We start from the raw sequence: 27,420 nt of genomic DNA on the forward strand, positions 1-27,420 counted from the left end.
AATTTATCTCTTGCAAAAAGTTAAAGGTTGCCGAAGAGGACCTGCTGCCATGATGCGCGGTTCAAACATGGGTATCCTGCCTTATTAGCTTATCATATTATTAATCACTTGGGGCTTGGTCGTATCCGAACCATAGCTAGACCTCTTGATCGGCGCAATGCCACAACATCACTTGGGGGCTTGGTCATATCCGAACCATAGCTACACCTCTTGATCGGCGCAATGCCACAACATCACTTGGGGGCTTGGTCGTATCCGAACCATAGCTACACCTCTTGATCGGCGCAATGCCACAGCATCACTTTGGGCCTTGGTCGTATCCGAACCATAGCTACACCTCTTGATCGGCGAAATGCCACAACATCACTTGGGGGCTTGGTCGTACCCGAACCATAGCTACACCTCTTGATCGACGCAATGCCACAACATCACTTGGGGGCTTGGTCGTATCTGAACCACAGTCACACCTCTTGATCGGCTCAAAGCCACATCAATCCGGGGCCAAGGAGAGTGTTGTAACAACAGCCCAAACATAGGCACCCACTGAGCACAGCTCACAATGTTGCTTGGGGATTCTTTGCTGTCGAATTTAGGGCCTGGCAGCCCGTGAAAAGCCTCGACTACAACGGTTTTATTTGCCTTTTGCTAAGTTTCTCTTTCTTTCGATAAGATTTGTGATATTTTCAAACCGGTGGTCATCAACCCGGCTTGACTTACAACTATAAGTTGTCACTATATGATCAGTTATAATCCGGAGACTACCAGCCCGGTCTGGTTTCGACTATAAGTCGCCAGAATTGAATATGGATAAACCGTGTTTATCACAACCCGGTACGGTTTTATCATAAACCGGCACAATATGAAGGAGTTATCAGTACTCAAGATTGGGATTATCACCCTTACTACAAAAAGTTGGTAAACCAACGATGTGATTCAATGTCACAGGTATGATATATTTCATATTTGATTATTCTTAAGTGTAGCACTGGTTATAAACCCGGGTTATATGTTGGGCATGATGACCCGTCCGGCGGTAAACCACCAGGACACTTTAAACTTGTTGTATGCAGAAACAGGTTGAATAGAGCATGATTATAAATCACCGGCGTTTATTAACCCGGTCGGGCTTTCGACTATAAGTTGCGAGTATGATGATAAATTATCCAGTGTTTATTAAACCGGCCTGGCTTTCGACTATAAGTTGCCAGTATGATGATAAATTATCCGGTGTTTATTAAACCGGCCTGGCTTTAGGACGATAAGTCGCCAGTATATGATGAGAAATTATCCGGTGTTTATTAAACCGGCCTGGCTTTAAGACGATAAGTCGCCAGTAGATGATGAGAAATTATCCGGTGTTTGTTAACCCGGCCTGGCTTTGCACTATAAGTCGCTAGTATATATTTGGATTGCGCCATTGGAGTCATGCGCTTATAAATCATTGGGTTATATTATTCAAATAGCCAAACTTGGCTGAATTTTCATTATGATATTGAATGAATAAGGTTTTTATACCGGATTATATTATCTTAAATAGCCAACATGGCTGGATTTTTATTATGGTTATTAATAACCGGTATTATTGAGGTTTTCAAAGTCGCTTTAGCGCAATGGCTATTATTTTATCAAAGGATATGATTTATTCTACAATGGAAGGAATAGTCCCGAGTCGCTGCAGGCTTACGACCCGGCACTTGGGGGCTACATTATTCAAATTGAGATTTACATGCAAGTCTCATGTCGCTGCAAGCATGCACCATGACACTTGGGGGCTAATGCAAAGTCATTTTTATTGGCCTTATTGAAGAGCCGACTCATCACATCATAATGAGCCGGCCCTTGGGGGCTACCAATTGCTCCTGTCAACAATTCAAGGTACACAAGTCTTAAAACCATTATATTGAAAGGTCCATTGCTCAGTTGGTAAAGCACAAAGCTCTTAACCTTGTGGACGTGGGTTCAAGCCCCGTGATGGGGGTTACATTATATGATGTTCTTTTCAATGAAGTATATATAAAGTCCCAGCTTAATATTATCTTACTGAGCCGGCCCTTGGGAGCTACATGTTGCTGTTCAAATCTACATGATCATATTTATAAAGTCCCTGCTCATTATTGCATAATGACCCGGCCCTTAGGGGCTACACTGGTTGAAGTTTTTTGAACATCAGGAAATTACAAAGTCCCAGGTTGCTGCAAGCATGACAACCCGGCACTTGAGGGCTACATATATGGAGTATTCAGTTTTTACTAGTGACTGAGATGAACAACATGGATTTCTTCAAAGTGGCAGTAATTATATGGAAACAAGTCTTAAGCCATCACTTTGTTCTGTTCAAGACTTGGGGGCTACAGGTAATATGGATATAAGGGAGAAAAAATCTTCAAATTCTCAGTTTTGAGCAAACCAGATTGACCCGGTGTCTGCAACAATTATGACCCGGCGTCGGTAACAATTATGACTCGGTGCCATCCATATTTACAAATCGGCAATTTTGGTAATATTAAACCGGCAAGTTTTACATCTTCAAACCGGCTGAATATCACATGAATATTTCAAGACCAATATTTCTTAAGCCGGCGTTTTGGAAGCCGACTCAAGTGGATTATTCTTCACAATATTTTTCTATGAGAAACCAACGTCAGCAATTTGAGTATGAAGCTGGTTATTGACCCGAATTTTCTAGAAGGAGGAAATGACAAGGACTTAAGGATGATCAGATGCCGGTTTACAAGAATTCTTAACCCGGAGCATAATCTGTCAAATTTGTTCTTGTGTTTGTTTTACAGGATCACTTTTACATGGATAAATCCAAATTAAACTGGGGGCTAATGTCGGGGATATACCCCGCGGGGTAAACCAGCCGGAAGTATAACCCGGCCGGACTTGGCGGTTTACTTCAGACCAGGCTGAGACTTGACGATTCACTGGCGACCCATTTGGACCTGGCGGTTTACGATTCATTGGTAATCCGGCAGGCGGGTCAGAGGAGCGACAAGACCCGGTGGCCCAACGGGCGGTTCATGAAGGCCAGTTCATACTATGGTGGGCCGGTTTAAGAGGAAAGGCAGGAGGAATATTTACCTTACAAGGAGTTAAGACCAGGACTTGTATCCGATTTGTATTAGAGATAGACTAGTCCTAATCCTAGTAGGACTCCACATGTAACTCGCCCCTTCAACTTATATAAGGAGGGGCAGGGCTCCCCAAAGAGGGACAAGCGACAAGCAAGAAGAAACAATCTCTAGGGCTAGACACAAAGAGCCGGTTTACCGGCGACTCCCTCGTGATGATAATGAGACCTAGCCTCAAACAACATGTAGGGTTGTTACCGGATGATGTTTTCCGGGGCCCGAAGCTGTCTAAATCCTTGTCTTGTGTTGCGTCTCTTGATTCCGCTCAACCCCTCTCAAGCTACCACATAGATGCGTTGGCCTCACGACTAAGTCCTCACACTAGGACATCTGCCGTGACAATTCTACGACACCAGCCGTGGCAATAGACCAACTTAGGACAAAAGCCTAAGCTTGGGGGAGTACGTATTTCTCACCGACATTACATTTATGTTCACACACTCATTGCTAATTGTCGGTGCTCATACTCTTTCATTGTACTATCCATGCTAGTTTATTTTTCTTTTTATGCTTTCTTCTTGTGTGTTTGATAAACCTTAAGAAAACCAAAAAAAATTAGTTGTAGCTTTAGCTAGTTTACTTTTCTTGTTGTAGTAGTAATTAAAGAAAACCCAAAAAGATTTCCTGTTCTTCTTTTGCTTGTTGGGAGCTTTCCCGTGTAAATAGTTTTATTTCTTTTCTTTGGGGGTCGATAGGAGAAGACCATAATTAAATTGTTGAAGTGGCTCTTATATGCATTATTGTTGATTTAACCAAGAGCCCATATTGCCTTGTCTTCTCCTGTTTATTGAATGCTCGCAGATTCCAACTTAGTCCAATGCACGTGCACTATTATTATTATTCACATCGTTCGGTCGTGCAAGTGAAAGGCAATAATGACGATATATGATGAATTGATTGAGATGAGAGAAGCTGGTATGAACTCGACCTCTCTTGTTTTTGTAAATATGATTAGTTCATCCTTCCTGATTCAGCTTATTATGAATAAACATGTTTGCAATGACAATTAGAGATTATAGTTGCTTATACCATGCTTAATTATCTAGGAGTTTATAATGGTTTACCTTGCGTGCCAACATGCTATTAAAATGGTTGTGATGTGGTATGATAGGGTGGTATCCTCCTTTGAATGATTCTAGTGACTTGACTTGGCGCATGTTCACGCATGTAGTTGAAACAAAATCAACATAGCCTTCACGATATTTATGTTCATGGTGGATTATATCCTACTCATGCTTGCACTCAATGTTTATTAATTTTAATGCATGTTCATGACTGTTGTCGCTCTCTAGTTGGTCGCTTCCCAGTCTTTTGCTAGCCTTCACTTATACTAAGCGGGAATACTGCTTGTGCATCCAATCCCTTAAACCCCAAAGTTATTCCATATGAGGCCACCATACCTTCCTATATGCGGTATCTACCTGCCGTTCCAAGTAAATTTGTATGTGCCAAACTCTAAACCTTTAAATGAAATTATGTTTTGTATGCTCGAATAGCTCAGGTATCAACTAGGGTTGTCCATATCTTCCATGTTAGGCGGGTTATTCTCAAGAGGAGTGGACTCCGCTCCTCACTCACGAGAAAATGGCTGGCACCAGGATGCCCAGTCCCATGCTTTATGCAAATCAAATCAAAATAATTGCAAACAAAACTCCCCCGGGGCTGTTGCTAGTTGGAGGCACTCGTTGTTTCGAGCCAGCCATGGATTGATGCTTGTTGGTGGTGGGGGAGTATAAACTTTACCATTCTGTTTGGGAACCGCCTCTAATGTGTGTAGCATGGAAGATATCGTCATCTCTTGGTTGTTATATTGACAATTAAAGTATACCGCTCAAAATATTATTTATCGCTATTTCAAAACCGAGCTCTGGCACCTCTTCAAATCCCTGCTTCCCTCTGCGAAGGGCCTATCTATTTACTTTTATGTTGAGTCATCACCCTCTTATTAAAAAGCACCAGCTGGAGAGCACCGCTGTCATTTGCATTCATTACTGTTAATTTATATTGGGTATGACTATGACTGGATTTTTTTAACCATGAATTACAATGTTTAGTCAGTCCTTGATCTTTAAAGGTGCTCTGCATTTATGTTTTGCGGTCTCAGAAAGGGCTAGCGAGATACCATCTTGTTATATCGTATCATGATTGTTTTGAGAAAGTGTTGTCATTCGAGATTTATTATTATTGCTCGCTAGTTGATTATGCCATTGACATGAGTAAACATGAGACCTAAATGTTATTGTGAATATGGTTAGTTCATAATCTTTGCTGAAAAGTTGAATGCTAGCTTTACATATTTACAACAACAAGAGCAAACAGAGTTTGTAAAAGTTTTCTTTATCACTTTCAGTTTATCAACTGAATTGCTTGAGGACAAGCAAATGTTTAAGCTTGGGGGAGTTGATACGTCTCCGTTGTATCTACTTTTCCAAACACTTTTGCAAGAAACAAAAGTTTTCGGCAGACTTTCCATGGTGTTATTTATGTGCAGAAACAAAAGTTCTCGGAATGACCTGAAGCTTCACGGAGCTTATTTTTGGAAAATATAAAAAATATTGGCGAAAGAATCAAGGTCAGGGGGCCCACACCCTGGGCATGAGGGTGGGGGGCGCGCCCTACCCCCTGGGCGCGCCCCCTGCCTCGTGGGCCCCCTGACGCTCCACCGAGCTCAACTCCAACTCCATATATTCGTGTTCGGGGAGAAAAAAATCAAAGAGAAAGTTTCATCGCGTTTTACGATAAGGAGCCGCCACCAAGCCCTAAAACCTCTTGGGAGGGCTGATCTGGAGTCCGTTCGGGGCTCCGGAGAGGGGAATCCGTCGCCATCGTCATCATCAACCATCCTCCATCACCAATTTCATGATGCTCACCGCCGTGCGTGAGCAATTCCATCGTAGGCTTGCTGGACGGTGATGGGTTGGATGAGATTTATCATGTAATCGAGTTAGTTTTGTTAGGGTTTGATCCCTAGTATCCACTATGTTCTGAGATTGATGTTGCTATGACTTTGCTATGCTTAATGCTTGTCACTAGGGCCCGAGTGCCATGATTTCAGATCTGAACCTATTATGTTTTCATGAATATATGTGAGTTCTTGATCCTACCTTGCAAGTCTATAGTCGCCTACTATGTGTCATGATCCGGCAACCCCGAAGTGACAATAATCGGGACCACTCCCGGTGATGACCGTAGTTTGAGGAGTTCATGTATTGACTATGTGTTAATGCTTTGGTCCGGTACTCTATTAAAAGGAGGCCTTAATATCCCTTAGTTTCCATTAGGACCCCGCTGCCACGGGAGGGTAGGACAAAAGATGTCATGCAAATTCTTTTCCATAAGCACGTATGACTATATTCGGAATACATGCCTACATTACATTGATGAATTGGAGCTAGTTCTGTGTCACCTTATGTTATGATCGTTACATGATGAACCGCATCCGGCATAATTCTCCATCACCGATCCAATGCCTACGAGCTTTTCACATATTGTTCTTTGCTTATTTACTTTACCGTTGCTATTGTTACAATCACTACAAAACCCAAAAATATTACTTTTGCTACCGTTAACGTTACTTCCATACTACTTTGCTACTAAATACTTTGCTGCAGATACTAAGTTATCCAGGTGTGGTTGAATTGACAACTCAACTGCTAATACTTGAGAATATTCTTTGGCTCTCCTTGTGTTGAATCAATAAATTTGGGTTGAATAATCTACCCTCGAAAACTGTTGCGATCCCCTATACTTGTGGGTTATCATAAGCGTACGCGTAATGTCGGTCCGGGCCGCTTCATCCAACAATACCGCCGAATCAAAGTATGACATGCTGGTAAGCAGTATGACTATTAGCGCCCACAACTCATTTCTGTTCTACTCGTGCACATAACATCTACGCATAGACCTGGCTCGGATGCCACTGTTGGGGAACGCAGTAATTTCAAAAAAAAATCCTATGGCCCATGTAGGCCCAATCTTTCCCCAGGGGGGGGGGGGTTCCGGTAACCCTCCGGCACTCTGGTTTTCTCTGAAATCACCCGGAACACTTCCGGTGTCTGAATATAGCCGTCCAGTATATCAATCTTTATGTCTCAACCATTTCGAGACTCCTCTTCATGTCCGTGATCATATCCGGGACTCTGAACTACCTTCGGTACATCAAAACACATAAACTCATAATACCGATCGTCGCCGAACTTTAAGTGTGCGGACCCTACGGGTTCGAGAACTATGTAGACATGACCAAGACACGTCTCCGGTCAATAACCAATAGCGGAACCTGGATGTTCATATTGGCTCCCACATATTTTACGAAGATCTTTATCGATCAAACCGCATAACAACATACGTTGTTCCCTTTGTCATCGGTATGTTACTTGCCCGAGGTTCGACCGTCGGTATCTCAATACCTAGTTCAATCTCGTTACCAGCAAGTCTCTTTACTCGTTCCGTAATGCATCATCCCGTAACTAACTCCTTAGTCACATTGCTTGCAAGGCTTATAGTGATGTACATTACCGAGAGGGCTCAGAGATACCTCTCCGACAATCGGAGTGACAAATCATAATCTCGATCTATGCCAACTCAACAAACACCATAGGAGACACATGTAGAGCACCTTTATAATCACCCAGTAACGTTGTGATGTTTGTTAGCACACAAAGTGTTCCTCCGGTATTCGGGAGTTGCATAATCTCTAATCATAGGAACATGTATAAGTCATGAAGAAAGCAATAGCAACATACTAAACAATCAAGTGCTAAGCTAACGGAATGGGTCAAGTCAATCACATCATTCTCTAATGATGTGACCCCGTTAATCAAATGACAACTCATGTCTATGGCTAGGAAACTTAACCATCTTTGATTCAACGAGCTAGTCAAGTAGAGGCATACTAGTGACACTCTGTTTGTCTATGTATTCACACATGTACTAAGTTTCCGTTAATACAATTCTAGCATGAATAATAAACATTTATCATGATGTAAGGAAATATAAATAACAACTTTATTATTGCCTCTAGGGCATATTTCCTTCAATGTGCTCCCTACTGCAATACACATGTGCTTCCATGTAGTGCACTTTGTGTTTCCCTTTCGATAGTGTATTGTGTGCTCCCACGTGACACTTTGTGCTCTCTATTGCAGTGCAATTGTGCTTCCCGCGTAGTGTATTCTGTGCTCCCAACTGTATTGTACATGTGTCCCCGCCCAGTGCACTATGTGCTTTCCTTTATGTAGTGCACTTTTTGTTCTCCCGCCTATGGGCTTCCCTTTATACTGTGCACTTTATGCTCCTGGATAGTGCATTTTGTGCTTCCTACAGTAGTGCATTTGTGCTCCCTCGTAGTGAACTATGTGCTTCACTGAAAGCTACGCACACAGACGACCGTGTACCCAAAAAGACTCCTAGAAACCAAGATTTTTTTTGCAAAAACTGGGAAAAACAAAGAAAAGTTCTAATGGAAAAGCATCCATACGTGATGGGGATGGGACTTGCCACCTGAGCACATGTTTTTTTAAGAATCGGCACCTATTAGCCAGCCCATCCCATTAAGTGCCCCATATGTCATTCTTATAAAGAAAACATAGGGTAGGCCCAGCCATTAATATATTGGACCTTAGCATTCATCTGTAGTTGCGGCCCAGCCTAACCCAGATATAGCTATAGGATGAGAGGGCAGCGCTAGAGGTAAGGGGAGTCCCTACTTGGTGCGGCGCGTGCACCCCCCCCCCCCCCCCTCCCTGTGCACCCGTCTCGGCAGGCTGATGTGGGGCGCAAGGTGGCCCCCTCTTTTTTTGAGATTTCGAACAAATTTTTGACTTCCAGAAAACATTCACGGATTCAAGAAAATGTTTGCCGAATTCAAAAATAGTTATTCAAAACATGTTCATGATTTCAGAAGAATGAACATTTTTTTTATTTTGATGAACAATTTTCTATAAGCAGGTTTTTATAATGATGAAGTTTTTTTTGTATTTGATGAACAAATTTTGGATTTGATGAATTTTTTAAACTTCATGAACATAATTTGAACTCAAGAACATTTTTTATGATTTAACAAATTTCGAATTTGATGAACACTTTTTGAAACTATGAACAAATTTTGAATTTGATGAACATTGTTGTAATTCACTGAATTTTTTTAAAGTTTGACGAACATCTTTTTAAATCACGATGAACAAAAATTGAATTCGATGAACATTTTTTTACGTTGATGACCATTTTTTGAATTAGATGAACAAAAAACTGTTACCAAATTTGAAAAGAAAATTCGCAAAAAAGTGAATAAAAAAGAGAAAAGGAAAGGAAAAACAAAAAATAAAAAGGGAAAGGAAATAAAAAAGAAAAAAGAGAAGAACTTTTTTTGTAAAATAGGCGGTTGTTGGGCGGCGCCCTACGCGCCGAATAGGAAGCACCAAAGAGAGCTCCTAAGTGTCGCCTTAAGCGCCACTTGAGGAACTGGGGCCACAAGTCCCTGCTCATGGACTGGCCCATCTAAGACAAGCGTTCGACCGCTTCACCCGTTCAGCTGCTCATGGGCCAGCCCTTGCACACAGTTTGACCGGTCGCGGATGACCAACCGTTGACTTTAAAAAAATACGTAAAGTAAAAAAAGGAACGTCTGCAAAAAATGAAAGGAAATCGTGAATTCATAAATGTTCACGAAATTTGAAATAAAGTTCACGAATTCCGAAAAATAGTTCATTGAATTTGAAAAAAGTTCATCAATTTTAAAAGACTTCATAACGTTTTAAAAAACATTCATCGCATTTGGAATAAGTTTATCTAATTTTAAAAAATTCATGGAATTTGGGAAAAAATCATCGATTTTGAAGAAAAGTTCATCGAATTTAAAAAAAAGTTAGTAAAATTTAATAAAAGTTCATCAATTTTACAGAAAGTTCATTTATTTTACAAAAAACCGCGTGAGATGGAAAAGGAAAGGAAAAAAGAAAAAAGGAAAGAAAAAAGGGGGGAAAAAAGGAAGAACAAAAGGGGGAAGAAGATGTACGTAATCACAAAGGTGAATTGTTTGAGTTGGTTTGTGCTTATTACACTGAACTCGGTGGCGCCAGTTTGAATCCCACCTCATGCGCTTTTTTTTCAGTAGGTTAGAAAATGAAAAAAAAATTGAAAATGGGCTGGCCCATCGCTGAGGGAGGGTGTGCGTCTGTTTGCGGGAACTGACGATCGAGCGGTGAGGGCGCTGTATAGGATTTGCCGAGAGCTAACTAGACGAACCACCGTCTCATCTTTGGACCAATTCAGACCGGATTTTGAAGCTTCTGTTGGGTGTTTTTTCCTTCTTTGTTTCAATGTGCTTTTTATGTTGGTTTTCTTCGCTTTTTGTTGGTATTTATTTTCTTATTTGTTTTATTTTATTTTATTTGTCCTCCACTTTTTAAATACATGTCGGCTTTTTTGAATACTGGTTGAATATTTGTATATACACGCCGAACATTTTCTAGATACACGTTGAATTTATTTCAAATACATCTTGAACATTTTAGCCGGATACGTATTGAACATTATAAATACCCAAGAAATATATGTCCCAAAAATGATATACCCAAGGTATGATACAGAGAAATGATATACCCACGAAATACACACACAAAATTTGGCCAAGGTATACCCGAAAAACAGAGAGATGATATACCCAAAAAATACAGAGAAATGATATACCCAAGGTATGATACAAAGAAATGGTATATGCAAGAAATATTTGTCCCATAAATGATATACCCCACATGATAATTAAAATTGACATACTAGAAAATTACATACCCAAAATCAATTTACTTGAATGTCACATATCTTGTATTTTGTATGGATGGAACGTCGTTCCAAAATACTTCAAATATAGGTACATACCTAGGACATTGTACGTGCATACATATACTATGCATGCAGGATGCACATGCGTACGCCACTAAATGTAGCACGGTTCTATGTATATAGCATCCACCAAGTTTCCATTCTTCATGCAAGCAAATAAATAAATAAGAATTAATTGCATTTATCCCTTCGTATGTAGCGCATGATATTCCATTCTAAATACAAGTCTTTTTAGATATTTCAATAGGGACTACATGCAGATGTATGTAGACATATTTTAGAGTGTAGATTCACTCATTTTGCTTCGTATGTAGTCCATATTTGAATCTCTAAAAAGACCTACATTTATACTAGGCACTTTCCATTATTTTCATATCAAGCACATATGGAAGGCGCCTAATATTCCCACCTGTTACAATTTGCATGCATCAATCTGAGATCTAATGGTGGAGAGGTAAGGAGCGTGGGCACCTAGGTGTCCAAAATGATCGTCATATTCAGTATATTTTGAAATATAGACAAGAAAAAGGATAAACAAACTAAGTACGAGCAGGCGAAGTGAAGTAACATGACAATTATTTGGCTTGACCTCCACAAACGATTGTTGAGGTGAGGGAACCGTTCGTCTCGCAATAAGCGAGAGGTAGACACGCCTGGTGGGCGACACTCTCTTGGGAGCTCCTCTTTAGTGCCTTCAGCGCCAAATAGATCCTAATAGTGTTGTTGCTGCTCTTGCTGGAAGTTTTCATATGATGTTGCTGAATTTTGCAATGGCAAACATAGAGAGATGATGGATCAACCTTGCAAAAATGGCATGCACGATCTTGTTGTTATATGACACAAGCATTTTGATCAAGTTTTTATATTGCAGAATTTTATTGCTGGATGGATCAAGTTTTTGTAACAGTTGTTACTTTATGACACAAAAATAGTAGATCAAGTTATGATACTGTAGAATTTAGTTTTGTATTGTTGCTGAATTGGGCAAGTTTTTTCCTACACTTGTGTTTTATATAACCAAGAATTGTGTATCAAGTTTGTGTTACAGAATTTATTATCACCAAGTGTATTCTTTTGTAATAGCTCAAATTTCCAAATAACCAAAATAGCCTTTATGTAATTGCTAGCCATATCTGTGTTTTCCCATGTTGATAAAAAATAATATCTAAACTGAGTGAAAATCCAAACTGCAGCACTTCCGAGGTGATAGGGTTGATAGGATTTTTGAAATTTTGTCATATGAGGACTTAGAGAAAAATATATGTGAAAGTGAGTACATTGGCATACCCTTGGCCATTTCACAATTTAACCGAGAATGCTCAGTCTACCAAACAATGTAGAAAAAATAGTTTAAATCAGCTGGCACAACAAGGAGTAAACTGATGGCATCATTTACTATATATGTGCACTGCATCTGTAGTTAGTCGACATAAAATTATGTTGCCTGGCAAAATGGTAAGAAAGAAAATCTCAAGTTACGGTAACAAATACACCGAGACATAGTCTTTTACTTCTCCTAAAGAAGTAAGAAATAAATAGATCTTTGGAATTTTACAATGAGAAATAAGTAGATCAGCACAAACAAAAGTGTTCTGATCAACAAATAAATAGATCAGCACAAACAAAATTGTTCTCATAAATTGATATCCATTTAATTTACACATTTATTTCTGTTTGCGTTAAAGTATAACTTATCACGGAAACTCGGAGCTAATGCTCTACACGTATATCAAGAAAACACTAACGATGGTAACTCGCGAGACACTCTACCAAGTTACATTATTTATCTACGGTTCTATATATGGAAAAGAACCAAGTCAGGGTCTACTCCTTTCGGAACGCTGGCAATCTGATCACTAATGTCCGACATGGAGAGTGCAATTTTATTGGCACTCTCTAAGTAGCTCTGAAACTTCTTATGATTGACCACGGGCTTATCCATCATATCCGCAATCTTTGGTTGGTCATTATTTTGTTTCAATGGTTCTATGCCAAGAGATAATTCCTCCCTCATGATGTGGTACTTGACTGCCTGTTTCCTAAAGGTCCAGTTGCCAGTAATCCAGTCGAATTTGTACAAAGCGAGGAAGCGGTGTCCGTATGTCGCTATGAACTCAATGGCGGAAAGGATAAATTTAAACTCCTCCTTGGAGAGGTAGTAACTAAAGCTTACTCTGGTCCATCCTGGCTTCAGTCCACTGTAACCCTTGAAAATTTTGTGATGGCAAACAGTAACATTAATACCATGTACAGTAAAAAGCAAGTTGACATTTGTTCTAATGTTTGTGATACCTCAAGGACAGCGGACCGAATGCGAAGTGAGAGTTCGTTCTCGACATTGAGCAATGTGTGGCCATAGGGACCTGCGCAAGCACAACCCCCCCTCGCCTGGATGCCGAAAAGATCATTCAAAAGCCTAGTCACAAAACGACCATGGAGGGGTAGTTGCTTGTGCCTCATCGTATCCAATTGTTTATCACGACCAAGCTCATCAAAATCATCAATTGGCTTCTTCATGGTTACTGATGGGTAGATTAGGAATGAGAAGATTGGTATACGATGGGCACTTGTGTTGCCTAGCACCCTGACATTTGGATTATTGACAAGCCTTTTCATTGCCATCTCTGAGAACACTCGCTCGTGAAGGTCCATCGTGTCATACCCAACATACTCCTTCACCCAGAACGCAAGCGATGCACGGATCTTTTGCAGTATCGGCGGTGTGCCAGCATCCTCACGCTCCTCGATATCGTCGTAGTATAGTGTATCCTGCATATCATACGATTATTCATATATTTACATGACACACAATACACATATTTGGCAATGGTCCATAATTCGTTTTCTCACCTGCTCATTGAAGCCATTGACATAGGCCACTGTGCCGCCTCCGCACGTTGAGGGAGGCTGGGAATGGAGCTTATACAATGATTTGTTCATGAGAAGGATGCCCGGTGTGCCCGGCCCCCCGACAAATTTGTGAGGGCTCAAGAAAACGGCATCATACCCATCGGTTTCACCAGACTTCATATCGATCTTGACATAGGGTCCACTGCCACAAAGGATAATAATTTAAATTTCTGGACCAAGTTTGCTGATCCACCCATGAAATAGTAGAAATGAAGCACAAGCTGGAATCGGCGAGTGAGAAATTCAATGTAAGATAATAGGAATGTAGAATGGTTCAATGGTTCCAAAGTGTGTAAAGACAAATATTTGTTTCATGGGCGCTAATATAATTATACACTATGCTTTTTACCAGTTAATTTCCTCTAAGTACACAAATCAGTAGCAACAGAAAAAACATAGTATACTGATTTGTTTTGAAGGGACGCATGCACTTTGAAGGAGCTTAGTTACACTAAGTATGGTGGTTAGTTTGGTCATAAGAGAGAATTGAATTCAGATTGTCAAATCCATGCAGGTCACATGCCACGAAAAAGAGAGCAAAGAAAGCGAGTATCACAGCACCTCGCGGCGAAGTCGAAGCATGCGAACGCGCCGTGCTGGTGAAGAACGCGGGAGATCTCGCGCGTATCCGTCATGACGCCGGTGACGTTGCTGCACGCCGAGAAAGATCCCAGCATGGGTCGATCCGCGTACTCTGGCGATCCGAGCGCGCGGCGGAGCGCGGCGACGTCAACGAGTCCATCGGCGTCGACGCCGATCTCAACCACCTCCGCCAGGCTCTGGCGCCACGACAGAAGGTTGGAGTGGTGCTCGTACGGCCCGACGAAGACCACCCACCGCTCCTCGTCACGCAGTTGCGCCGAGAGCCAGTTGCGCATCTCGACGGACGGCAATGCCACGCCGATGATCTCCTGCAGGCGCTTGATGGCCGCGGTCGTGCCGGCGCCGCAGAAGATGAGCGCGTCGCCGGGGCCGGCGCCCATGCAGCGCTTGATGTAGCGCGCCGCCTTGTGCACCAGCCGCGTCGTCTTGCTCCCGACGTGGCTGTCATCCGTGTGCGTGTTTCCGTAGAACGGGAGGACCTGTTTCACGAGATAGTCCTCGATGTAGCTCAGGCTCCGGCCGGACGCCGTTTGGTCGGCGTAAGTCAGCGCACGGCGCCCGAACGGCGTGTCGAACTCGACGTCCTTGCCGATCAGCTGCGACCGGAGCCACTCCACCTTGTCGTCCGTCGCCGCCGCACCCTTCTCCGACTTGCCCGTGACGCCGAGAAGGCTCAGCAGGGTGGCGCTCATGGAGGCCTCCACCGTGTGATCCATGGATGCCGCGGCTTGAATCTCCTTAACAGGTTGGCGGAGTTGGCGATGGGGCAATAGTATTAGTGGCAAATGGCGATGGGAAATGGTTTCGATGTATATTGCTTGCAAGGGCATGCATGTATATATAGCCATCGCTAGCTTCACGTGGAAGATAATCGCATGCAGCCATGTAAGTGCACACATGAGTTGAACGTGTTGAACGGTGCGAAGAACTGAACACGAAATGGAAGATGGGAGTATATTTCAACGCTTGGTCAACGGAATTGCTTCCTGTGGAACAAATATATATCCTGGTGTATTAAGTTGTTTAGACGTTGGTTAGAATTAAGTCTCAATTTTTTAACAGTTTTACTAAGTCTCAGTCGATACTGTATATGCAATCCAACCGAGTCTTGAATTCAAAGCCTATAGACTTTCTCTTCTATAAAGCTATGATACACACTTTGTATTCTCTCGGGGAAAAAAAGATGCCTATAGACTTTAACATTACATTACGTTGCATGCACGAGGCAATTCTCCTAAAGTTTGAATTAGTGGTAAGATACGGGTAACTTACTTGTACTTTAACCCTCTCGTGAGTGTACATACTGCATTTTGGTTAAATGTATTCACAACAAAGACCAAACAAGCTTCTCTTATTTCTTCTCCTCTTGCCTCCATACCCTTCTTATAAGCCATACATCGAGGTACTAGTCTACTTTCTATAATGTTCTATTTGTGTATTTACTAGTCCCTCCGATCCAAATTAAGTGGCATAATTTTAAACAAAGATCAACTAATCTTAGTTTAAAGATGCGACACTTATTTATGCATCGAAGGGAGTAGCATATATCTGTTTTTTTAAGCCTTGAAGTGGCTGCAGTCATTGCCTCCTGTATATTTTTGGGTGCATTTGTTTCTCACTTTGGGTCCTCTCCTTCACCGCAGCCAGCCCGCCATGCCGCCGGACATCAGCGAAAGATTAATAATATAGTGCTGTTCATAGTCGGATCAAGGTAGTATAGTATTATAATACATGTATGAGAACGACCATGGCTAATGAACCCGTCAAAGATCTCTTCATATCTATGAATGTTTGTTTCTTACTCTCCCACTCCTTGTCTGTGATTCAAAGTCCAATTTTCCTCAGAAAAAAAAAAGTCCAACTACGCCAGAAAAAGGGGGTCGATGGACGGACTCGTACAAAGGCGCAAATGAGCAGAATTGGTTCACGCCCACAGTCACAGCTACATGAAAAATATTCTTCTAAAAAAAACTACATGAAAAAATATTTTTTTTCCGGATTACGCAAAGAGAAGACTTGTCAAAAGAATAAAGTCTGACACCGAAATTATCTAGATTTACTTACACCATCAAGTCATTTATCATGCCACAACAAGTCCATCGTTCTCGGTTTAGCCAAAAATAAAAAGGACGACGATAGCTGCCACACGTGTGGGCGTTAAGGAGTCTGCCCACACGTTTTGTGTGGTGCTTAAGAGAACTAGCCCACACGCCTACGTGTAGGCAAAATAACTAGCGCGCACACGCCTCTTTTTTTCCCTTGCGGTTCCTCTCACACGTCTACATGTGGGCAAAATGCATAACGCCCACACGACCTCTCTCATCCACCTATCTCATGGTCCTGCACGACCAGCGTGACAGTCACCACGCGTCCCCGCAGTTGCCATGGTCCGAACCCTCTTTAATGTCCGTTTACCTGCAGTTGCCATGTTGGACAACTACAGTTGCCATGGTTGCTCAACTACAGTTGCCATGTTGGACAACTACAGTTGCCATGGTTGCTCAACTGCAGTTGCCATCTCAGGTCAAGTGCCAGATGACATTTTGGACAAACTGCAGCTGTTGCCATGTATGGTCTGGTTTACTATAGTTGCCATGATTTGAAAACTTTAGGCATCCTTTGGTTCATAGGGTAGGAAAATCATAGGAATATGGAAGTCATAGGAAATGAGATGACATGCATCTTAAATCCTATCAGTAGGAATAGGAAAGGAGATGTCATTTGATTCGCATCATAGGATTTTTTCCATTGAGTCTATGCTAATATTTATCTTCCTATGAAATATGGAGGATAGGAAGAATTCCTCCATAGAAATAGGATTCTATTCCTACAAACCAAAGGGCACTAAAGAAATTTTTCCTATAGAAATCCTATCCTATGAAATTCCTACAAAATTCCTCCAAACCAAAGGAGGCTTTAGAGGTTGCCACCTACTAATACTAAGCAGTTGTCGTGTATGTGTAACATCCCAAAATTCTAAAATTTGGAATGTTATATTAAATAGATAGTTTTGATTGATTGTTTGATTGCTTGAGTGAAAGTGAGTGAAATTCGAAACTTTTTGAAAGTTAAATTAGAGGGAATAAAAGGACTTTCCCAAACTTTCATTTTGCATTTATGATCACCGTGAATTCAAATTCTTTTCAAATACAGGACCCTAGAGAGAAGATGACATGACTTCTTCCATTTAAATAAATGAAAAGGGTTTTTGAAAATATTTGAATTTCATTTGGAAATATTTTCCAACTCAGAAACTTTATGCAACTCAATGATTTTCACGAGAGAAGATAAAATGACTTCTTCAAATTATATGAAATATGAGTTGGAAGTTTAAAAGGATCAAATTCAAAGTCCTTTTGACAATTTGGAGTTATTTGGGTGTTATTCAAATTATTTTTCTCCAAAATAAAAATATATGGAAAATAGGGTAAAATGATTCCCTACATCAGAAATTTGGAGATAAATAAATTTGAAATCATTTTGGTATTTTTAAAATGATTTTTATTGGACTTTAGTAGGGTAGTAGCACTCTTTGAATTATTTGAATTTTTCTTGATTTTATTTGACTTGACAAAAATGTCGACGTTGTAGAAAATCTTTTTCTGAAAATTTCGATATATTATATGCTTATATAATATTTTTATTTCTTTTGATATATTCTTTTGTTTGTCTGTGTTTAAAAAAATGTTTATTTAAAAAAAATACTCTTCGGGCCGACCGAACTGGGCCGCGCCCAGCCCAGCCGGCCCAACACCGCCGCCGTCTCCCTCCTGCGTGCCCGAGCCGGACTCCCCCGAGTCCGAGCCGCCGCCGCCGCTCGCCGTGGTTGCCCCAGCCTCCTCCTACCCCTTCCCCAAGTCGTGTTGCCCCCTGCCCTCCTTAAAAGCCGGACCCGGACCCCCTCTCGCCTCCCACATCGCCGTCGCCGCTGCACGCATCCCGCGCCGCCGCCCGCTGCATCTCGCAGCAACCGCCGCGCCACCTGCTGCCGCTGCCTCGCGCCACGTAGCCGCCCGCGCTGCCTCCCACCGCTGCCGTCGCCTCGCCGGAGCCGCCGCCCGCCTCGCTGTTGACCGCCGCCGGCCGGACCCTGTTTAACCGGTAAAAACCGCCCCAGTCCGGTTTAGTCTTTTGGTTTTCTTCGGTTTTATTTTTTTAAACCCGGTTTTCGTTTAGTTAGGTTATTTAGCGAGCGTTCGCTCGTTAGCTTCTGGTAGCGAATGATTTCGTTTTGTAGGGTTCTGTAGCGAACGTTCGTTCGGTAGGATTTTTCTTTTTATTTTAGTTTTCTACCAGGGACTCGTTTGTGAATATTTTATTTACAAATTGGCCCCTGTTTTTCAAACTAGCACAACTTTTTGCTCGTTAGTCCAAATTCAACGAAACCAACGCCCACTTCTTCGTTATGATCCCCTCTATCTAGATGATCAACTTAAACATGTTTTTGAAAGTTTTAAAATTTGAATTCAAATAGATTTGTATTTGAACTTTGTTTGATCGCAACTTGAGTTTTATACCACCGATTTAGTTGATTCTTTTTGCAAATTAAAGCTCTTGACCTAAACTTTCTGATAAGGCCAAATTCACATAATTTTGGTACTGTTAGAAATTGTTTTATGTTGCAAGAGTTATTTGCTTGGTTTTGATGTTTTCCGAAATTGTCTTCTTCGTCCTTTCCGATCTTTTGAGTGATTGCTTATGTGTGGTTACTATTGCTTTCTTACGATAGATTGACCGGAGTGTGACGAGTAGAACTATCAGGAGTTATGAGTGCGAATCATCTTCATCAATAGTACAGGCAAGTTCACACTTTGATCATATCCCTTTCATACCCAGTTTTTATGCATTAGTTTCACCCTCAAACATTGCATGAGTAGGATTGATAACATGGGGGTATTGGGAAGTAGATGATGAGGTAGGAACCCATTGCCCTGCATTCAAACCTTGGGAGTTACTATTACGTTATGCTTATATTGCCATGCTATGCTCGTAAACATGGATTGGGTTTGAGTGTATTCCATGACAGATGTGAGATTGTTTATTAATGGTTAACTTAAGGTGGCTACTTTAATACACATCCGGGTGGAATGGTAGGGGCACCCAGTGGTTTGCCTGGGCACCTGGAGAACCCAGTGCTTGTCCAAGGGGATCCCGGATGACCCGTGTGATCACCCTATGGAATGCCACCCAGGCTCAAAGAGATCATAAGATTATTCATCCTAGAAACTTCCGTGTGCAGCCATAAGCCATTATGGGCTCTGGCATAGTTGAGTATGTTGCGTGAAGCTCTTGAAGAGGTAGACTAGCAGATGTAGTGGGTTGTAGGTGGTACTGTCTATCCAGAGTAGAGAGTTAATGCTTCAGAAAGACTGTGTCTCGATCATCCGTTTCTCAAACACCATGTAGTGCGAGAAATCCAATCAAGGAGATCGAGTCTTGTGGGGAAAAGTGTGCAAACCTCTACAGAGTGTACAAACTAATCATGATTAGCCGTGTCCCCGGTTATGGACATCTTGAGTATCTGGTTCTTGGATTATCATGTTGAACTCAACACTTTATTTAATTAATTTGATTGGGTTAATGATTATTATTTTGGGATTGAGTTGGAGGAACCTTCTCAATATTTTTCAACCAAGTTTGTAGTTAAATAAAATATATTCCTTTGCAGTAGGGAAAAATTGGCTTTTCGCAAAAACCTTATAACCATAGAGTTTTTCCACCAGCCATATATGCATGTAGTGATAGCTACTATTCATCATTATCCTATGGTGTGAATTTGCCAGTACATTCAATGTACCGACCCTTTGTGGCTGCAACGTCTCATGTTGCAGGATTCTTACGACGAGTAGGTGATACGTTAGAGTTACGATTTCTACACTCAACTTTGCCGTTGGTGTTGATGGGAACCCACAACCTTGTTGTTTCTTCCGCTATTTGGATTGAGGTAATAGTATTTACGTTACTTTATACATGTGATTTACCTCTGTTATAAATCCTCGAGTACTGTGTGTGTCAGCATTCCGATCCAGGGATGACACTTAAGCACAGAGACTTGACAGTCTTAGGTCGGGTCGCTACGGTATGGTCTGGTTTACTACAGTTGCCATGATTTGAAAACCTTAGGAGTTGCCACCTACTAACACTAGGCAGTTGCCGTGTAGCGCTACAAAGAGACATGGCAAAACAACATGTTCGGGTAAAAAAAGAGTTGCCATCTGCTTACAAGCACACTAGGGGCAGTTGCCGTGTACCCTGCAAAACATATGGCAACTCACATGTTCAGGTAAAAAAAAGAGAGTTGCCATCTGCTTGCAAGCACACTAGGGTAGTTGCCATGTACACTGCAAAACACATGACAACTGGCAGCTTGGGTGTGGGAGAGGAGACGAGTGTGTGGGCAAGATGGCAAATGCCCACACACCAGCCCTTGTGCGTGTGTGAAAACTGGTGTGTGGGCGAACTGCTAAACGCCCACACACCAGCCCCTCCGTGTGGTGAAACGGACGTGTGGGCGACCGGGTGAATGCCCACACACCAGCCCAGTCCTATGTGGCACCACAAACATGCCAAGATTCGTACACCCATAAACGGATGCGGATCCACGCGTGTGGGCGAGATGCAAACGCCCACACGTGTGGGCGTTAGTGTTTCCGAAAAAAATCCATCGTTCTCTGTTTATACCAAGCAAAAACAAGTCCATCGTTCTTGTTTTACCGTATGTACATGTCGGTTTTGAAGGAAATATGCCCTAGAGGCAATAATAAAGTTATTATTTATTTCTTTATTTTCATGATAAATGTTTATTATTCATGCTAGAATTGTATTAACTGGAAACTTGATACATGTGTGAATACATAGACAAACAAAGTGTCACTAGTATGCCTCTACTTGACTAGCTCGTTGAATTAAAGATGGTTAAGTTTCCTAGCCATAGACATGAGTTGTCATTTGATTAACGGGATCACATCATTAGAGAATGATGTGATTGACTTGACCCATTCCGTTAGCTTAGCATTCGATCGTTTAGTATATTGCTATTGCTTTCTTCATGACTTATACATGTTCCTATGACTATGAGATTATGCAACTCCCGTTTACCGGAGGAACACTTTGTGTGCTACCAAATGTCACAACGTAACTGGGTGATTATAAAGGTGCTCTACAGGTGTCTCCGAAGTTACTTGTTGGGTTGGCGCATTTCGAGATTAGGATTTGTCACTCCGATTGTCGGAGAGGTATCTCTGGGCCCACTCGGTAATGCACATCACTATAAGCCTTGCAAGTATTGCAACTAATGAGTTAGTTGCGGAATGATGTATTACGGAACGGGTAAAGAGACTTGCCGGTAATGAGATTGAACTAGGTATTGAGATACCGACGATCGAATCTCGGGCAAGTAACATACCGATGACCAAGGGAACAACGTATGTTGTTATGCGGTTTGAACGATAAAGATCTTCGTAGAATATGTAGGAGCCAATATGAGCATCCAAGTTCCGCTATTGGTTATTGACCGGAGACGTGTCTCGGTCATGTCTACATAGTTCTCGAACCCGTAGGGTCCGCACGCTTAAAGTTTGATGACGGTTATATTATGAGTTTATGTGTTTTGATGTACCGAAGATAGTTCGGAGTCCCGGATGTGATCACGGACACGACGAGGAGTCTCGAAATGGTCGAGACATAAAGATTGATATATTGGAAGCCTATATTTGGATATCGGAAGTGTTCCGGGTGAAATCGGTATTTTACCGGAGTACCGGGGGTTACCGGAACCCCCCCGGGGGTTTAATGGGCCAACATGGGCCTTAGTGGAGAAGAGGAGGGGCGGCCAGGGCAGGCCGCGCGCCCCCTCCCCCTCTAGTCCGAATTGGACAAGGAGGGGGGGGGGGGGCGGCGCCCCCCTTTCCTTCCTCTCTCCCTCCTCCTTGCCCCTTCTCCTACTCCAACTAGGAAAGGAGGGAGTCCTACTCCCGGTGGGAGTAGGACTCCTCCTGGCCGGCCGCCTCTCCCCCTTGCTCCTTTATATACGGGGGCAGGGGGGCACCTCTAGACACAACAATTGATCCCTTGGATCTCTTAGCCGTGTGCGGTGCCCCCCTCCACTATAGTACACATCGATAATATCGTAGTGGTGCTTAGGCGAAGCCCTGCATCGGTAGAACATCATAATCGTCACCACGCCGTCGTGCTGACGGAACTCTCCCTCAAAGCTCGGCTGGATCGGAGTTCGAGGGACGTCATCAAGCTGAACGTGTGCTAAACTCGGAGGTGCCGTACGTTCGGTACTTGATCGGTCGGATCGTGAAGACCTACGACTACACCAACCGCCTTGTGTTAACGCTTCCGCTTTCGTTCTACGAGGGTACGTGGACACACACTTCCCTTTCGTTGCTATGCATCACCATGATCCTGCGTGTGCGTAGGAATCTTTTTGAAATTACTACGTTCCCCAACAGGTTTACACCGGCCGAGTCCATGTAATGCTTGCTTCACCAACCTACTAGTATTGAAATTCACCTAGTATGTTCAATTATTGAAACATTAAAACGACTACCTGGCCGTAGGTGAAACCGAATCATGCATGGGATCAACCACACTGACCATACCCTCGCAAAAAAAAACCACACTGACCATACAAGAACACATCCTATAGATTGACCGCTATTTGCCTATTTGCATGGCACGCTTGACATAGTTCATCATGTAGTCTCGAGCTTGAAACCCAAAGATGACAAGCGTGGCCAGACTGTGATGCTGGAAGTCAGTTGCAGATGATTTCCACTATGCACCTTTATCCTCACTATACAAGAATGAATTCCTCTCCCCATTTTACACAAATGATCACATGCCCGTAAGAAGCTCTTATGACTCTGTCGGCAAAACCTTGACAAGTACTGACAACACAAAAGTGTTCAGCTATCTTTCATAGGCAAACAATGTAACTGCAACACAAACTAACCTAGAAACACTACAGGAACCACAGCTTATCAACATGATCAGGCCTTAAATAGCCGATGGTCTGGAATTGCATTATGGCAGACGAATTGATCCCGTTTGTGATAAACTTCTCCACACAGTCCTGCTTCCACTTAGGCGGAAACTGCGACAGGACGTTACGGCACTTCTCACACATCAACCGATCATACAAGAACACGTCCTTTAGATTGACGGCTGTTTCCATGACACGCCTGACATAGTTCATCATGTAGTCTCGAGCTCGGAACCCGAAGATGGCGAGCGTGACCAGACTCTGATGCTGGAAAGCAGTTCCAGATGATTCCCATTCTGCACCCTTATTCTCACTGTACGTGAGTGACTTCCTCTCCTTTGCGTCTGTTTTCATTTCACGCAGATGATCCCATACCTGTATACCATAGGAAGATAGGTAAACAGAAACATTTTAAGTGATTCACAGCCATTCGTATTCAATGTGAACAATGGCAAACTTCAAAATTCGGTAGAAAGAAGAGAGCAAACTTTAGGTAAGAACATACACTCATGTGCAGCTCCTTCAGGTTCGGCGCGGCTTTAAGTATGAACAATGTCCAGGTGAGATCATACCCCTCAGGCATATTAGTTAGATTCACAAACCTTAATTGGTGGAACACATATGCCAGCCTTTCCGTCAGACATTCTGGTTGAACCCAAATCTGCTACAAATGAAGACATGATGGGCTGAGTAGATAAGAAGTGTGACTAGAGCTAGGAAAACAAAGCATTTTGACATACCTTTTCAGAATTAAATCCCAGTTTCAAGCATTTCACAGATGGAGTACGCCTAAGAAACTTGCTTAACTTGATCATCTTATGCCAACTAAGACTGGCATTTGTGAGGCTTACAGTATCAAGCAACGGGACATAACCAAAAGATAGTTGATCTTCAAAAGAGATCCAACCCTCAAAGACGATGCGTGTGAGTTTCGGAAGTGAGTTGAGCTCAATTCTTTCAAAACAACAATTAACAATAGCGAGCTCACTGAGTTGCGCGTGCTCAACTTGCAGCACGGTCCAACTTCCTGAGTCACAATAGAACAATCCTAGATGATTCAAACGTTTGCAAGTGTTGAGGACGTTAGGGATGTCTGATTCACCAAATCTCAAATTCTCTAGGTTAAGGCGTGTGAGACCACCAAATGCATTTGGACATGCATCAAAGAACAACATGAATCGTCGCCCATAGATGACCAGATCATTATCGTCACAAAACATATTATCTCTCTCCGTCAAAATTGTGAACTCGGCTATCTCAACCTTCTGGGTTGCCATGGCATGAGCAACAGCATGCCCAATCAATATTGGATCATCTTCCCTCAAGAAGAACGTCATGCACAGAAACTGGATGGTATTTCGGCTTAAATCTCTGCGTGCCAGGATGCTCTTTGTCACTTTAACCACAGCTTCGTTGCCCCGAACAATTTCATCATTGTTGCAATTGAACGCATCTAAGAAGTCCCAAACAATTATCACAAGTTGAGAGAGCATAGCAGGGAGGTGCCGCCACCGCCAGAGAGGACACTGGTTCTTGCAGCCTCGCGGATATCAAGTCGATCAATGATGGTAAGCAAAATATGTTCAGGCAAGTTGCTGAGCCTGTCATCTCCATTGTCTTCCTGCTTCGGACAACTGCCATTCTGAATTTAGAGTAGAAATAAATCAGAGTTGATTTTGTACTGAAGTATATGAAAGCTGCAATTTTGAGAGTCTCAAAGACGCAAATTCGATGCGTCCTCAAAGATGCTAGTAATAGCTTCTTAGTCTAAAAAATGCAACTTTTCCTGCGGTATTACTGAGGAAAGGAAACGGATCTAGAGGTATGGGACGAGAAGGAACTCACCACCATTGTGCGGATTAGCCAAGAGGGTAGAGAAAAATAGCCGGTGGGAGTGGGGCGGTCGGCGTCGTGGCTGGTCTCCACTGAATCTTATGGGTTTGGTGGTGAGTGGTGACCGCTCGGGCATATATATAACTGATCGATTTCCGCCTCCGGCTGCAACCCGGAGAACAAAAACGAGAGAGACTCGGACAAGCCTCGAAGGGACCGAGCGCGTTTGCAGCTCGAGAAAGAACTGCTTCTTGTTTCCCCGCCTCTTCGGAAACTTCATAGGAGGCGATGATGCAGAACGACGAGCCGCCGGGGGCGAATCAGCGCGGCGGTTCTCCGTTGCATACGACGATGATGCGGCACCACGCGATGTCTTTAGATGAGAGCATCGCCAAGGCGCGACCAGGGGTCTCGGTTGCGTCGCCGCCCGACCGGCGGCGGCCCATCCGTCGCCTCCGATTAACCTCCGAGTATCCCTCCCCCTCTCTCACATGCTCTAGATCTGCTAGCAGACCCGTATAATGCCCAGACTCCTATAATGCCCCGACCTGTAAAATAACCGTCAAAACACGGTCTGCCTGAAAAAAGTTGCCCGATCAAACCCATAAACGCGTCGGACCCGTAAATTTTTTCGCGGTGCGCTGCAAAATTCTCACCCCAATCATCTCCCCCTCGCCCCATCAGTGCCCTGTATATAGCGGTACCGGTTCACTACAAGAAATATGTCAACTTGTGACCTTCTTTTAGTGACCCCAGCTGAATTGGTCGTAAATCCACGGCCATTTCGCTTGGAAGGGCTCAAACCCTGAAATTGCCTTACACCAAATGGTCATAAAGCAGACAAGAGTGGTCGACGACCTTATTTCTACCTGATTACGACCAATATAAATGGTCATGAGGTTGTGAACGTGGATGCATTGATACTTAAGGTGTCACTCAAGGTGGGCTTGGGCCACGGTGGACCGAGGCCACCTCCTTTTAAAAAAATCCATGTGTCATGTAGGCCTCGGCCCATCCATGAAGAAATGTGGGATGCCCTCATATTACTAAAAAACATATATTTGGCCCAAAGAAAATGGGAAAATAACAAGTTTATCATTATTACCATTTGGTAAGGATGGTCACTTATCTGAAAAAAATCATTATTTTCTAAAAACAGGTTTTTCATTGTATAATTCTAAATAGGTTTTCCTTATAGAAAAATTTTGAAACCAATTAAACAATATAAAATTATAAGAATAGGAAAATAATGAACTCCTTCGTGAATCTTGCTATATGGTTTAGCAATTAGAAAAGTAAACGTGTAATTCAAAAACATGTTAATGTTAATACGCATTTCAAAAAAATGTAATCATGTGTTTAAAAACTAAATGTGTGTATTTGAAAAGTTTCATGCATATAAAAAATGATAATCATAAATAATATTAGATTTGTATAAAAAAGTTTCATGTGTATGCAAAAATAGTCATCAGTACGTATATATGGAAATTTTACTATATATATATATATATATGTAGATAACAAAACAAGATTTTCTAAAAATGTTAATCATGTATTTAAATTTTTCTAACCAATATCAGCAATGTTTTATATGTATACAAAAATGTAAAATGTGTAAAAACAAATATAGACATCAAAACGTATGTATTTTTGTTGGGAATATATGAAAGTATGTTAATCTTGTATTTGAAAAAAATTAAACATATATAAACAACATGTACAATGAGTCTTAAAAATGTAGACATGTGTTCAAAATATTAGACATCAAAATATGTATTAAAAATGTTAATGATGTAACTAAAAACCGTTTAATATCTATAAAAAATGTTTCTAATGTACACATTTGTTCATAAAATCTAGTATTCTTGAAAAATGGAGAAGTTTTTTACAACAAATATTTGTTAGGTTCTTCACAAAAAACTCATTTTGGAAACTCGAAAAATGGAAAATGAATATGCGGAAATTTGTCTTTTTCACGAGAGGTGGATCAAAAAAACTTTTTACACCCAACCATTTGGTCAATTGTACATTACATATGGCCTAGTATTTTAGAAAATTGATTTGATCCAATTTTGCACGAAATATATGGTGGGTCCTTCACAAAAA

General features: G+C 42.1%; 1 protein-coding gene and 1 pseudogene across 1 annotated transcript; both read right to left on the bottom strand.

Annotated features, from left to right (window-relative positions):
- Positions 1–12,771: 12,771 nt before the first annotated feature.
- Positions 12,772–15,205, bottom strand: LOC123049685 (probable cysteine desulfurase). The gene is made up of 4 exons (XM_044472575.1): positions 14,448–15,205; positions 13,827–14,028; positions 13,269–13,745; positions 12,772–13,182 (listed from the first exon to the last, which is right to left on the bottom strand). Exons 1-4 carry the CDS (start codon positions 15,203–15,205, stop codon positions 12,772–12,774), a joined length of 1,848 nt encoding a protein of 615 aa, XP_044328510.1.
- Positions 15,206–23,460: 8,255 nt separating this feature from the next.
- Positions 23,461–25,760, bottom strand: LOC123055865 (uncharacterized; annotated as a pseudogene).
- Positions 25,761–27,420: the final 1,660 nt, after the last annotated feature.

The sequence above is a fragment of the Triticum aestivum genome, chromosome 2D, assembly GCF_018294505.1.
Source record: "Triticum aestivum cultivar Chinese Spring chromosome 2D, IWGSC CS RefSeq v2.1, whole genome shotgun sequence".
Taxonomy (NCBI): Eukaryota; Viridiplantae; Streptophyta; class Magnoliopsida; order Poales; family Poaceae; genus Triticum; species Triticum aestivum.

What these genes read in the sequence shown, in the direction of transcription:
- LOC123049685 (XM_044472575.1), bottom strand. Translation starts at nt 15,205, where the DNA reads ATGGATCACACGGTGGAGGCCTCCATGAGCGCCACCCTGCTGAGCCTT. An exon ending in TGCTTCGACTTCGCCGCGAG is followed by an intron (nt 14,029 to 14,447) that starts GTGCTGTGATAC and finishes CCTTTGTGGCAG; the next exon opens with TGGACCCTATGTCAAGATCG. An exon ending in TCAATGGCTTCAATGAGCAG is followed by an intron (nt 13,746 to 13,826) that starts GTGAGAAAACGA and finishes TATGATATGCAG; the next exon opens with GATACACTATACTACGACGA.